Here is a 12,246-nt window from a genome sequence, read left to right as displayed (position 1 = left end):
GCGCGCCAAGTGTGTGTGTGTGTGATAAATTGTGGGGCTTAGGGTGAGAGCCATGCGCTGACAGATCCGCTTAAGCCAAAGCGCGGCTGTATATCTGCGGGAATGTACCTGCAGCTGTGTACCTCTCTGCAGGAAGTTGCAATCTAGAAAGCAAGCAAAAAAAAAAAAAATAGAGACGGAGCGTCGGCATTAAATGCGTTAGCTTTTCTACATCTGGCGCGTGTGTCCCAACCCTGGGCCCTATCGAGCGCATGGGTGCCGTTAGCACAGAACGCGCAAGCCGTCGCGTGTGATGATATAACACTAGGCTCGTATCTAGTTAAAAAAACAAACAAAGAAACCAACGAAAAAAAGGTTTTTTACGCTCATGCACATGCGCGCTTCGATCACGACTGCCAGGAGACCGCATAGCAGTGCATGAATATGGCAAAAAGATAATAAAAAATAAAGAAGGAGAAACAGCCATGTGGCTGTGAAAATACGTGCATAAATATTGCAGACGTCGCGCTTGGGTGGAGCTAGCGGATATCGGCTACGTGACAAATAGCTGTGCCTATACCAAGATGGAGCTTTGCTTCGAGCTTTCGATGGGGGCAGTTAAAAAGCTGGCGAGAAGGATACAAATTTCAAGGTAGACTTAAATATAAAAGGAGCTTGATGGCTATGTAGATAAGCACTCTGGGATGTTGTAAGGGCGACAAGGGTATGGGGCTGTACGTGGCATAGTTTATGCTCGCGTGTTGCTGCTAGCTCCTTGAAAGGAGTGATTGTCTTTTACTTTATGATGGTGTTGTTTGACATATGTGTGTTTGTGTGTTTTATTTTTTGTCATATCCCACTGTTTGTGTGTTTATTTCTTGTGTTGTACGCTCGATCCATTCGAGAGCTATATAAGTAGTACACTCTAAGAAAAAAAAATAAAGAGAGTCATTTGACCTATTTCGGGTAGTCCCGACTTGCCACGTATATGACTCTCTTTAAAGAGGCACGTTAACTCTCTTGTGGGTCACACGACTCTCCAAAGAAAGTATAATGACCCCCAAAGGGAGTTTACGTGCCTCTTTAAAGAGAGTCATATACGTGGCAAGTCGGGACTACCCGAAATAGGTCAAATGACTCTCTTTTTTTTTTCTCAGACTATATACGGCGCTTTATTTGAGCGCCAACGTCTCCTTCACATTCTATCAACAACAAAAACTTGAAAGTGCGAATATGAGCGTGGAATTAAAGAGTCAACTCAGTCGATATTACAATGCCTCATTTTAAAAGTCTTTCTTTTTAAACCATTCGCTGTTGCGTTCGTTGTATATTTAACTTTTTTCTTTGCTGTTTTCATTTCATTTTCGTTATTTCTTGCTGTTTAATTAAGATCAGGAATTATCGGAAATTGTACCACGTATGAGCGCGGATAAAATAGCTCTATAGGAAGACATCGCCTTCTCGTTTTTCGTCATGTCGGTGTTGTTAAAGCAGAAATTTGCAGCTAGTTAGTTTGGTTTATTGGACACATTAACAGCCCTAAGAAACCGAACAGACCGCGCGCGGAAGACAGGACCGGACGGGATACTACCGTAGGCGGTATCGCGGGCGGTGTCGTGCGCGGTATCACGGACGGTGTCGTGGACAGTATCGTGGACGGTATCGTGATAGCGCGCAGCGCGATTGTGATTACCCCAAGAGCACTAGCGTCCACTGTACGTGTACTGAGGGTGCGAGATAGCGTGACCTCCGTGTGTTGCACATCTCACCTCCGTCCATGGTGCGCACGGTCTTCTCCTGCGAGGCCGGTCCGGACCCGGCGCTGTTGTACGCCTTGAGCACGAGCGTGTACTCGGTGCCTCGCTGCAGTCCTCCGAGCAGGTACTCGTGGCTGGCGTTGTTGGGCGACGCCTCGACGCGCCGGTACGAGAACTGAGACTCCGTGTCCCGGGGCCGGTAGCCGATGTAGTAGCCGAGCAGGTGACCGTTCCAGTGCTCCCTCGGTGGTGCCTGCGTACATTGTAGCAAGGCGTAGTCTTAATTGCAGTTGCACAGGACGGCATATAATGTTCAGAGACAGTCACTGGCGTCCGTTCTAGCGCACCTTGACAGTAGACAAATGTCTGTTGAAACTATTCTTGCATGTCGTCGATAGAAGACATCGCAACTGAAGGCGACGAAGGCACTGCCATGGTTTTTAAGAGAGACAAACTTGGACAAGCGGCTGTGACAGAAATGTCGCGTACCACGCAAGAGTGACCGACTGTGACTGACTCTGTGTGTGCTGTGTCATGTGCTATCTTTCTCTCTCTCTTTCTTCTCCATCTTTAAATCTTCCTCACCCTGTCCCCATGTGTAGGGTAGCAAACCGGTTTTCCTAAACTGGTTAACCTACCTGCCTTTCGTTCTCTATTTCTTCTCTCTTCTTCTTAATCGCAGTTCACCTTTCGTTGCGATATCACCAGTTTCTAATAAGAGTGCCTTCCACGCAAGGGGGCTTGAATCAGCAACTACATTATAGGCAGAAGCTGTGGTCCGTACAGTGAGACGATTTTTTTCCGGTACTTCTCGGTTCGTCAGTGCTCCGAATGGCAGTCCGCACACGTTATTATCGGTATGAGCCGGATGTGAACGGCTCATTGCAAGAAAGGAATAGAATTGGCCACAAAGGTCTCACGGTCCCCTATGCATTCGCCTAAGACAACTCGAAGGTGAAAGCCACCTTCTTCTTCTTTTTCTTTCCAGTCGATTTTAGGACTCGTTGCCTACACATTCTTAGAAAATGAGTGACATGTTCAAAGCATAAAATGACGAAACGGTACTTGCCTTCCAAGATATGTACACCGTCGAAGGTCCTTTCATTTCCACCAGGATATCGACAGGTGCTGCTTCCGGCTCTGCGTAAGAAAACGGTGCACGGAAGAAAATTGCAGGGGTGATGATGTACGAAAGAATGTGGAGTTCCGATAGTAACCTAGAATATATTTACTATTAAAATATTAAGATTCTGAGGTTGCGTGTGCCAGGAGTCCAAGACCACGATGTCGTTATGAGTCACGCCGTAATGGGGGGACCTTGAACTAATTTTGATAATCTCGTATTCTTTAACGTGCACCTAAACCTAAGTACACTGGTCTTCTTGCATTTCGTACTCGTTTAAATGCGGCGGCCATGCCCGTAATCGAACCCGCGACCTCGAGCAGCACAATACATTAGCCGTCAAGCTGCCGCAGATGGTTTAATATTTCGAATAGCTTATTATTTTTTTTTTGCATAGTCGCATACTGGCAACGTCAGTAATCGTACTCGCGATTTTGTGGGAAATGATATACCCACAAATGTCAGCGGCTCGCACGACATCCATTGGCCAATTTAAGGACGCTAAAGTGCGAAGTTATGTTGCCTGCCTCAGCTATGGGGCAGGCTGTCAGCGACGAAACTAACGTTTTCGTGCTTATCAGTATGTGTTGCATGACAGCTGTGCTTGAAGTGCGGGCGAGTGCCCAGTGACTTTTGCGTGATCACCTTGATGAACTCTTCTGTAAAACGTGGACGTTTCTTGTGTGTGAACATCGTTGTTGACGTCTGAACACTGTTTATGACTTGTGAACGTATTTGTTGTGGTTTGACACGCAAATTTCCATTCATGCGTAAATTTCGTAATTGATTTATGGTTATTGATAACTTCACGATGCAGATGATTATGTAAGAGAAGAGAAGTAGCCGGAGCCAGACCTAGGAACCAACCTCTCTTTAGACACGTTTAATAATAAAAAAAAAACGGTGTCTGTTGGTCAGCCCCTGCTGCGCGTGTCATGTACCTTCTTCGCCGGTGTGGAAGACGACGGTTCTTGACGGTTCGCCGCGGCCGATGGCGTTCTCGGCGACGAGGTTGAGGACGTAGGCGGTGCCTGGCAGCAGGTTGCGGACCATGGTGTACGTCAGCGAGCCGATCACCTCCAGTTCGTGCAACCTGTGCGCCGTGCCTGGAAACATATAACACAAGCGATGACATTAGGCAGCTTTAGAATAGGCTACGGAAAGCTTTGCGTTACCCTTTGTCGCCACTGTGCATGCGTCATACGCTATCTTCGTAGGCACCCACGTTAAGTGACGGAAATAGCGTATCGTACCCAACAAACGCCAACCCTGCGTGCGCTATTCTAAAACTGCCTATTGACATCAAGGAATTCTCCCGGGGGAAGCTTTATACGAGAGCTTAGACGTTATAGCTAAGGCACTTATATATGGAACTTCGTATACAAACTACAATGGGTCATGTGACATTGTTTAGCTATCCCTTTAGAAACATTGTGGGCAAGTTTCACGCAGTGCTTCATTCCTAGAATGAAGCACATACCGATGTTGAGTCTTCGGAACGTATAGCTGAAAAAACGAACTGAGTATTGGTGGCGCGAAGCTATAAGAAAACACACAGTCAAAAGACGTCACTGTTTGGACCAACGTGTACATTTGACCAACATGTATATTAAGATTCGATATACTGTTCACAGACACCGATAATCTCAAGGGATGTTAAAACGAGCACCCGGAAAGGCGGACATATGTGACACGAGCGGCCACTTCGTCATTAAGGAGATGTTAATGAGGTCCATTAATAAAGAAGGTTATTGAAGGTGTACAGTGTCAGACCGAATCGAATCTACTATAGCTTTGATAGGCGAGAGATATCAGTCGGGAGCGGCAGATGTGTGACTGCGACGTAATGAATCCTGGACAGTTTTTGAGCAGTGCTAGCACCGTTCCCGCTTTTAGCACCGTCTCCGCTTTTAGCACCGGTCCCGCTTACTGCTGTAAGAATCCAGTGTTCTATGGCTGATAAAACGTTGTTCTCAAAAGCGAAATACTTTGGAGAGTGAGGTAATAAAGTAAATGTTAACCAAGTCGCTGTATCCTGGAGAGAAAGAGGGGGGTATTATGATAGGTGACTATGCTATAGTACAATGAGTCACTATCGTGTGCGGCAACGTGTACGGCGCGCGTAAGTTTTTACACATAGCACGTGCTCTAAAGACGAGTACAGACCAGAGTATAGGGGTTGATGCTTCGACTCCCTGGCAACCTGCGTGAAGGCTCTGGAGTTGCGAAACGGGTGTAGGTGCACCAGCGTTCTGCAGACACACAAGAAAACTCCCTGCGCTGTGACGCGGCTGCATGTGTTAACCTTGCGTCTGCCGACGTCTCTACAACTGTACGGATGTTTAATTTTATTTGGCGGCGCGCGTGCGTAGACCCGTTAAACGCATTCTCACTGCGAAGCCACTGCGGGAACCGAGGCGGAAGCGGGGTCACTGACTGTCTCGGTTTATGCGAGACCGAACGAGGTGGCGAGCGGCTGGGACCGCGATTATTTCCGACCACTCCCGGGGAGCGCAGGGGCACTGCCGACAAAGGGTACGGTCTGTTCTACTGTGCTCCGGCTCGGTCTGGTGCCGTCGCTGCTTCTCTCTAAGGTCTTTATTTATTCACACCCTCAGTTCCCGCGCACTCTGAAATGGCAAAGAGCGCCGAAAGCGAAGGCGCTAGGGACAATCTAAATGTCTTTTTATCGTACGGTGCGGTCTACGGTCGTAGTGTCGATAAGGGGTGATACCTCCGAGGACCCCCCCCCCTCCCCTCCCTCCTCCTGCTATCCCTGCACACCAGAAGAAATAAACTGGAGGGGCGACTATCTTTGGGCACATGTGTGGCATGCGGCGAAGCAGCAAAGGCGACGACGAAGAGTCGATCTCACTATGTGTGTGGTTGTGTTCACGTGAACGAAGAATAACGGTGCCAGCCCCCCCCCCTTTTTTTCCGCGGTGTTTACGTCGATCTCATGGCGCACGTGAAACTGCCGGCGTGGGTGCTGCTGTACGGGCAACAATGGGTGTTGCCCCCTTCGGCCATGTGTGGGAAATATCTGGCGCTCTGGAGAGCGTCTCCTTCAAAGGGCATCACGAGGGCGAGGCGATTGTAGCCCTTATCTTCTCCTCTGTTGCAGCGTAGAAATTATCGTTGCCGACGTCGTCGTCTGGCAAACATTTTTAGAGAGACCGCTTGTCGGGGGGAGCAAGGGACAAAGATACGCACTGCATGCTTATCTCGCGGCAATATACATAAAAAAAAGATAAATTTAGAATAATATTTTCTAGCTGCATTAACGTTTATGTCAACCTCTTTTATCCTAGGGTGACGACTGCTGTTAATATTTTGCTCATTAGCGGATTGAAATGTTTATGCCGCCAACTGTTCTCTTATCTGAGGTTTTCTACAAGAGGTATGCGTCAGAATGCGTGACTGTAACATAAAGAAAATAAAAAAAAAATCCGGGATCTTGTAAAACAAGCGGCAAACTTGGTCGCATAATATTACACGCTATCGCAGCAGCAGAGATTCATTATCGTTGGGCAATTTTTTTTTCTTGCACTCGGACTTCTTTCGCAATGTGTTTTTTTTTTATTTTCGAAAGTCTGCCCTTAGGCATAATAATTACTGATTCAGAAATACACATACAAATTTGCTTCCTGTATGAAGTCCAGTAATGAACTGTGGTGAGGTCCACTAATCCAGCGGTCAAGGTCGGGAGGTCGGCCAGGCCTGAGGCCTGTTGCACGTAGGTGACGGCGACGGCTTAATTGCAGACCCGTGCAAGTCCTCAATATGTTTGTGACAGTTACACCGCGGATTGGGGCGTCGCAAAATGGGCACGATGTACCATAGGGGCCGCGGTACAACCACATTTTTGGGAGCAAAAGTCTGGTTGTTTTAAGTAGAGTTGGGCCTCGCAGTGTAACTATGAGAAGCATGCCGCGCGTATTTCCTAATTCACCGTCTGCAATGAGTGCGAAGATTTGGTGACATTGTCCATAGCTTCGCTGCCTTCACGTACCGTGGTCCCGCCAGTACTGAACGATGTACTTTGAGATGGGGCTGTTGCCGCTGTACGATGGCGACCACGACACGCTGGCCGATCGGCTCCAGACGTCCTTGAGGCGCACATCCTGTGGTGGACCTGGCACCTCTGGGAACCGAGAAAATTCCGGTTGAAGTGTGATTGAGTTCATTAAACGTGCTTAGTTCAATTCATCGTGCAAGTTCAACAAATAAGGTCATTATTTAATTAATGCCGAGACTTCGATAATTGTTAATTTAACAGCACGCAAAGCCATGAACAGTGTCCTCGCGAAGCCGCGCTGCCCTCAGTGATACTTGTGGGATTGCACAGGCTGTAGCGAAAGTAATTCGCGGTCACTTGAGTTCACCTAATGCCTCCAATACTTCGAACTCTAGAATGACCGCCAATCATCGATCGATCGATCGATCGATCGATCGATCAATCAATCGATCAATCAATCAATCAATCAATCAATCAATCAATCAATCAATCAATCAATCAATCAATCAATCAATCAATCAATCAATCAATCAATCAATCAGTTTAATAACTAGAATGTCAGCGGCACTGGTTCATAACCAGACAGTCAGGTGGACTGTCTTTTTTCCCGGAACAGCAAAAGACTGGAACGGCCTTCCCCGCGATGTCGCCACAATCACCTGCGCATCAAGCTTCATGCATAGCATGTGAAATGTAACTTGACATTGAACATTGTGACAACCTTAAATTGTATATTAACCCACCCCTTATGTAATACCCTGTCGGGTGTCTTTAAGGAAATAAAGATGAATGAATGGATGACTGTCAGCTGAACCTAGATTACAGCTTGACTGGGTACCGATGACACTTGGTATGTCCATTGGCGTAAGTTTGTACATTCGGGAGTTGTTATTATAAGTGGCTACTTTCACTAAGTAATTATTCAGCACGCTTTTAAATGCTATCGTTTACACCGAGGAACGTTGAGACGTACTGGAAAGACGTGGTCAGTATGAGTGTTATACAATGAAGGAAAGGTGTTCCCTATTGCAGAATTGTGGTCGCTGTTGAGCAGTGTTGCCAGGTGCCAGGCCACGATGACACTGCATCCTGAAGCAGACGCAGCAGTGTTTTTTTTTGTTTTTGTTTACTTTGAACTGATGTTGAAGGTGCAGGATTTTATAAGTAGAATGAGAATTGGTAAATGAAGTGTTCGAATGATGGCTCTGCGTATTTGTAAGTTTCCTAACTTTTCTGCTCTCCTTCACTTCTGGCTCATAATTGAATTTTCTGTTGAGTTCTCAGCAACGTGGTTGTCGAACGGCTGGCTGCCCTTCCTATCAAACCGTAAGAAAATTGAGCAAAACGTGTCTTGTCAAATATGCGAATGCTCCAGCTTACCAAGACTTGTGAGCATCTGCTGACGCTGCTGAAAGGAATTCAAGTTTTTTGATGAGCGATGTCTCAGATATACTTGCTATAGGCTCGGAAATACAGTCCGTACAGATACTAGTAACCCTTTCCCTGAGAAAAGGGCCCGCCCTGTCTTCCGTGTACGCTTATGTTTGCGTGTTTTCCCGATAACATTGGTGACGTCACGATTATGAACTAGTTAGTAATCTTATCTTTACATACTTTCCTTGGACCAGTAGCTTGTTTTTCTTTTATTGTCTTTTCAGTTTAGTAATGAAAACAGGAAACGCAACAGAAATGTAGTTTTGCATCGTTTTTATATATGCTGAAAACAGGGGGGTACGCACTTTGGCTTGACAGATTAACTTCGTAAATCTAAACTGCTTTGGCGTGTGAGTTGGTTTTCTTCTATCATGCATCCAACTGTGTACGCGAAGGTTTCGTTTGTGTCAGCCACAAAAATAGTCGTCTACAGTCTCGTAAAGGAAAGATGATGTGAGTGCCCGCCGCAATGGTGTAGTGGTTATGGGGCTCGACTGTTGACCCGAAGGTCGCGGGATCGAATCCCCATCGCTGCGGCCGCATTTCGATGGAGGCAGAATGCTAGATGCCCGTGTACTTAGATTTAGGCGCACGTTAAAAGAACGCCAGGTGGTCGAAATTTCTGGAGCCCTCCACTGCGGCGTCTCTCATAGTGTTATCATGGTTTTGGGACGTAAAACCCCCCAACAAGTGTTATAACAGGTGATGGGAGTTGAGTGCACGCACCTTGGACGATCAGCTTGACTTTCCGGTCGTCCTTGCCGTACTTGTTTTGCGTGTGGCAGGTGTAGAGGGCGCCGTCGCTGCGGTCCGTGTCACGGATCACCAGCTCGGAGATGAGGCCGTCGGGAGTCAAGGTTTCGAACACCTCGTACCTGCGCGAATGTGGCGTTACAGCACCATCTGTACTGTCATAGTTTGCTGCATACGTCGTTGGGAAAACATCGTGGCACGTTACTTTTTACCGACAGGAAAATGTCTCGTTCAAAATGAGGAGATGTAGACGAAAGGTAGAGATATATACATATGGCGTAGGTATAAGGTGGTGAAACCGAAGAGAAGCTTCTGGTCTGCTATTTTACATGAAGGGATAAGGGAAACGGGGAAAAGAGAGAGGGGGAGAATAGTGGAGAGAAAAAGAAGACGTGCTAAAAGTAAAGTGTTATCGTGGGTTGATAACCCCCTTACGGCAGCGTACTGACATTGCAGCGTGATAAACGCCGCGCTGTTATGTTTACATACTGATGCAAATGAACGCATCTGATGGAATGGTTAATTAGCGCACAGAACGCACAAACAGCCGGGAAACATCACAGTATTGCATGATATCCGAACAAAGAAGCTTCGACAACAAACAAAGAAGCTTCGACAGCAAAGCACTTCATGATGACTGAATGAAAGAAGGGGAATTTTAAGGGCTCGTTTTTCTTTGTGAGACGCAACCTTAATGAAAATCAACAGACAATGAAGCTAAGAAAGGTATGGAGACGTTAATTGTAGTCTTTTAACTGTGTTGTAGTAATTATGATACAAATTTATGTCATAGGTTTATATGATAATTTCTACAATACAGTTAAAAGACTGCAAATAACGTCCCCTATACTTAGCCTCATAGTCTGTTGGTGTTTATGGACGATGACTGGTGTTACTGGAGATTATAACTAAAGCTACGCAGTTTGTAAAATTCGTATCTTAATGTTCTTTTTTTATTTTTAATGCGAAAGCCTTAAATGCCTCATCGAACAGGAAAATTGACCGTCGGAGTTGGCGTCCCGCCTCGGCGGCGTCAACAGGAGTGATGCAAGAAATCATCATCACGTGATGACGTCGCAGATCGCCGGCATTTGTGACGTCACATGATTACGTCATCACATGACGTCGTCGCTTGGTCAAACGTGGGCCGATCACGGAGGCAGCGCAAAACAAGGTGCAGAGCAGAAAGCTTGCAATGCCTCCGATCTTCGAGGCAGTGCAAAACCACGTTAGGTGCAGAAAGCTTTCGGAGGGGGGCGGGGGAGGATCAATAGATCGACTGAGAAGAAAAATAAGAAGATGGCTGTCGCCTTCGAGTCGTCTTAGGCGATTGCATAAGGGTTCCTGTGAGTAAAAAAAAATATGTTTTTGTAGAAAGAATGAGGAACGTCTGCGTCCGGCCTGGGTGAATTCACTTGTATTTCTAAAAGATGTCAGCGTTTCTGGCGACATTACCTGGCGCTGGTTCTCTTGTCCAGCTTGACGCTGCCCTTTGACCAGGCGATGGAGAGTGGCTGGTCACCCGTGGCCTGGCACTTCATCCGGGTCACCTCGGTCCGTCTCGCGGTCACCACGGTCGACTTTTCTTCGAACCTCGCCGGCACTGCGCGTGAGAAGGATAGCGAGAGAGCGAAGCTCGTTTTCGCTGCATCCTCAAGAGTTTCGCAACAGGAATGAACGGAAACATTGCCGTTTCAATCAACGCCACGACGATGTTACTTTAAGGTAAACAGTCAGTTTGCCTTGTTTCTTCAATGGTAATTCTGTAGCGGCTGCTTTTGTCTGAAAAAGAGAAAGGAGTTTAATAGTTTATCGATGAACACATGCATTCTTTTTCCACATCTGTATCTTCATACCGGGCCAGTAGCTGACATTCTCCACAACACCCCCCCCCCTCCTTTTTTTTTTGCTTGAAGGCGAAAGCCTTACATGCCTCATCAAACGCGAAAATTGACCGTCGGTGTCAACACCAGTGATGCGAAAAATCACACGATTACGTCACCATAAGACGTGATCATGACGTCGCAGATTGTCAAAACGTGTGGTGTCATCATGACGTCACATAACGTAACGCCACGTGATGACGCCATCGAACGGCATTGCTTGGTCAAAGGGTGGACCGGTCACGGAGGCAGTGCAAAACCATGTGAGGTGCACAAAGCGCGCAAAGGCCTCCGATACTGGAGGCAGTGCAAAACTACGTTATAGATACAGAAAGCTTTCGGATGGGGTTAGGGATCAAGACAATCGACTGAGAACTCAAGTGCGTTGATGGGCTAGTTGATACGACAATGAAACTGAAATAAAACTACGCAGGGTTTTTCTGCACCCGTCCTGTCTACCTCTACTTGTATTATACTTGTGGGGGGCGGCTTCATTTGCTAAGAAAAAGAAGATGGCTGTCGCCTTCTAGACGTCTTAGGCGAGTGCATGAGAGACCTTGTGACTTGTTTTTTCTTTTGCTGAATGCTGCGCTTGCGCAGCAGCACATTCGTTTTTAGCTCTGGTTGCAGTGGCTTTGGCGAAAACGCCATGTTCATTCACATCCGCTGCGGCAAGGGTAGCACATTGCCCTAGAGCGCTGAACATTTCTTAGCCAAATTGAGTGTAAGATTCAAGCCAGTTGGTCTGGCGACGGTTAAATTATTGGTTTTATATCGAAAACTATCGTACTTTCTGGAGGCTTTCGTCAACCTAGTAAACTGCGCATTAGTCGTCACAAATAACAGCCGCTAAAGGAACGCAATGTCGAGCTTCGTTGACGACACCTTCGGCGCGTGATCGGCGGATGTTTGCGCAAAATGTGAAGAACGACAAGAAGCAGCAGCATCGCAAAAGCAGCGTGCGTGGGTCTCGTTTATTGTCGTTTCCGTGGTAATGAGCGTCGTGTTTGCGATCGTTCTCGTTGTCTCGGTGCTCCGCGAGCGACGGGCGATCCGTCACCGGCGCCTTACCGTTGAGCGCGAGCCTGACTCTGTTCGTGATGGGCTCCCCGACTCCGTTGTCGGCCTCGCACAGGTACACCCCGCGGTCTCCAGGCTGCACGCTGTGCAGGACGAGGACGCCGCTGGGATCGAGCGTCACAGACTGGCTCGCTTCCAGCCGTGCCCGATTTCCATCTGTAATTGAAAAGCGCGGTCGACACTCAGTTCGTGGCGAGTATACCCGAGCACGCTTGCGAT

The 12,246-nt window shown here is 47.3% G+C and overlaps 1 protein-coding gene across 6 annotated transcripts in view; it reads right to left on the bottom strand.

Annotated features, from left to right (window-relative positions):
* Positions 1-12,246, bottom strand: part of LOC119397553 (Down syndrome cell adhesion molecule-like protein 1 homolog) — a 47,617-nt gene that overhangs the window by 13,419 nt on the left and 21,952 nt on the right. For 5 of the 6 annotated variants that reach the window (XM_049417100.1, XM_049417102.1, XM_049417101.1 and 2 more), the window contains exons 2-7: positions 10,520-10,667; positions 9,038-9,186; positions 6,872-7,003; positions 3,801-3,965; positions 2,806-2,876; positions 1,749-1,989 (exon numbers count right to left, since the gene is read on the bottom strand). In XM_049417100.1, the coding sequence (XP_049273057.1) occupies positions 1,749-1,989; positions 2,806-2,876; positions 3,801-3,965; positions 6,872-7,003; positions 9,038-9,186; positions 10,520-10,605 (844 nt within the window). In that variant the 5' untranslated portion in view covers positions 10,606-10,667. Of the gene's footprint in view, positions 1-1,748; positions 1,990-2,805; positions 2,877-3,800; positions 3,966-6,871; positions 7,004-9,037; positions 9,187-10,519; positions 10,668-12,018; positions 12,184-12,246 lie in introns of all 6 variants that reach the window. The other variant, XM_049417097.1, reaches the window with a different exon arrangement.

This window comes from Rhipicephalus sanguineus, chromosome 6 (genome assembly GCF_013339695.2).
Source record: "Rhipicephalus sanguineus isolate Rsan-2018 chromosome 6, BIME_Rsan_1.4, whole genome shotgun sequence".
NCBI classification, from domain to species: Eukaryota; Metazoa; Arthropoda; class Arachnida; order Ixodida; family Ixodidae; genus Rhipicephalus; species Rhipicephalus sanguineus.
Note: the sequence above shows the minus strand (reverse complement) of the source record. Positions and strands in the feature narration are given on the sequence as shown.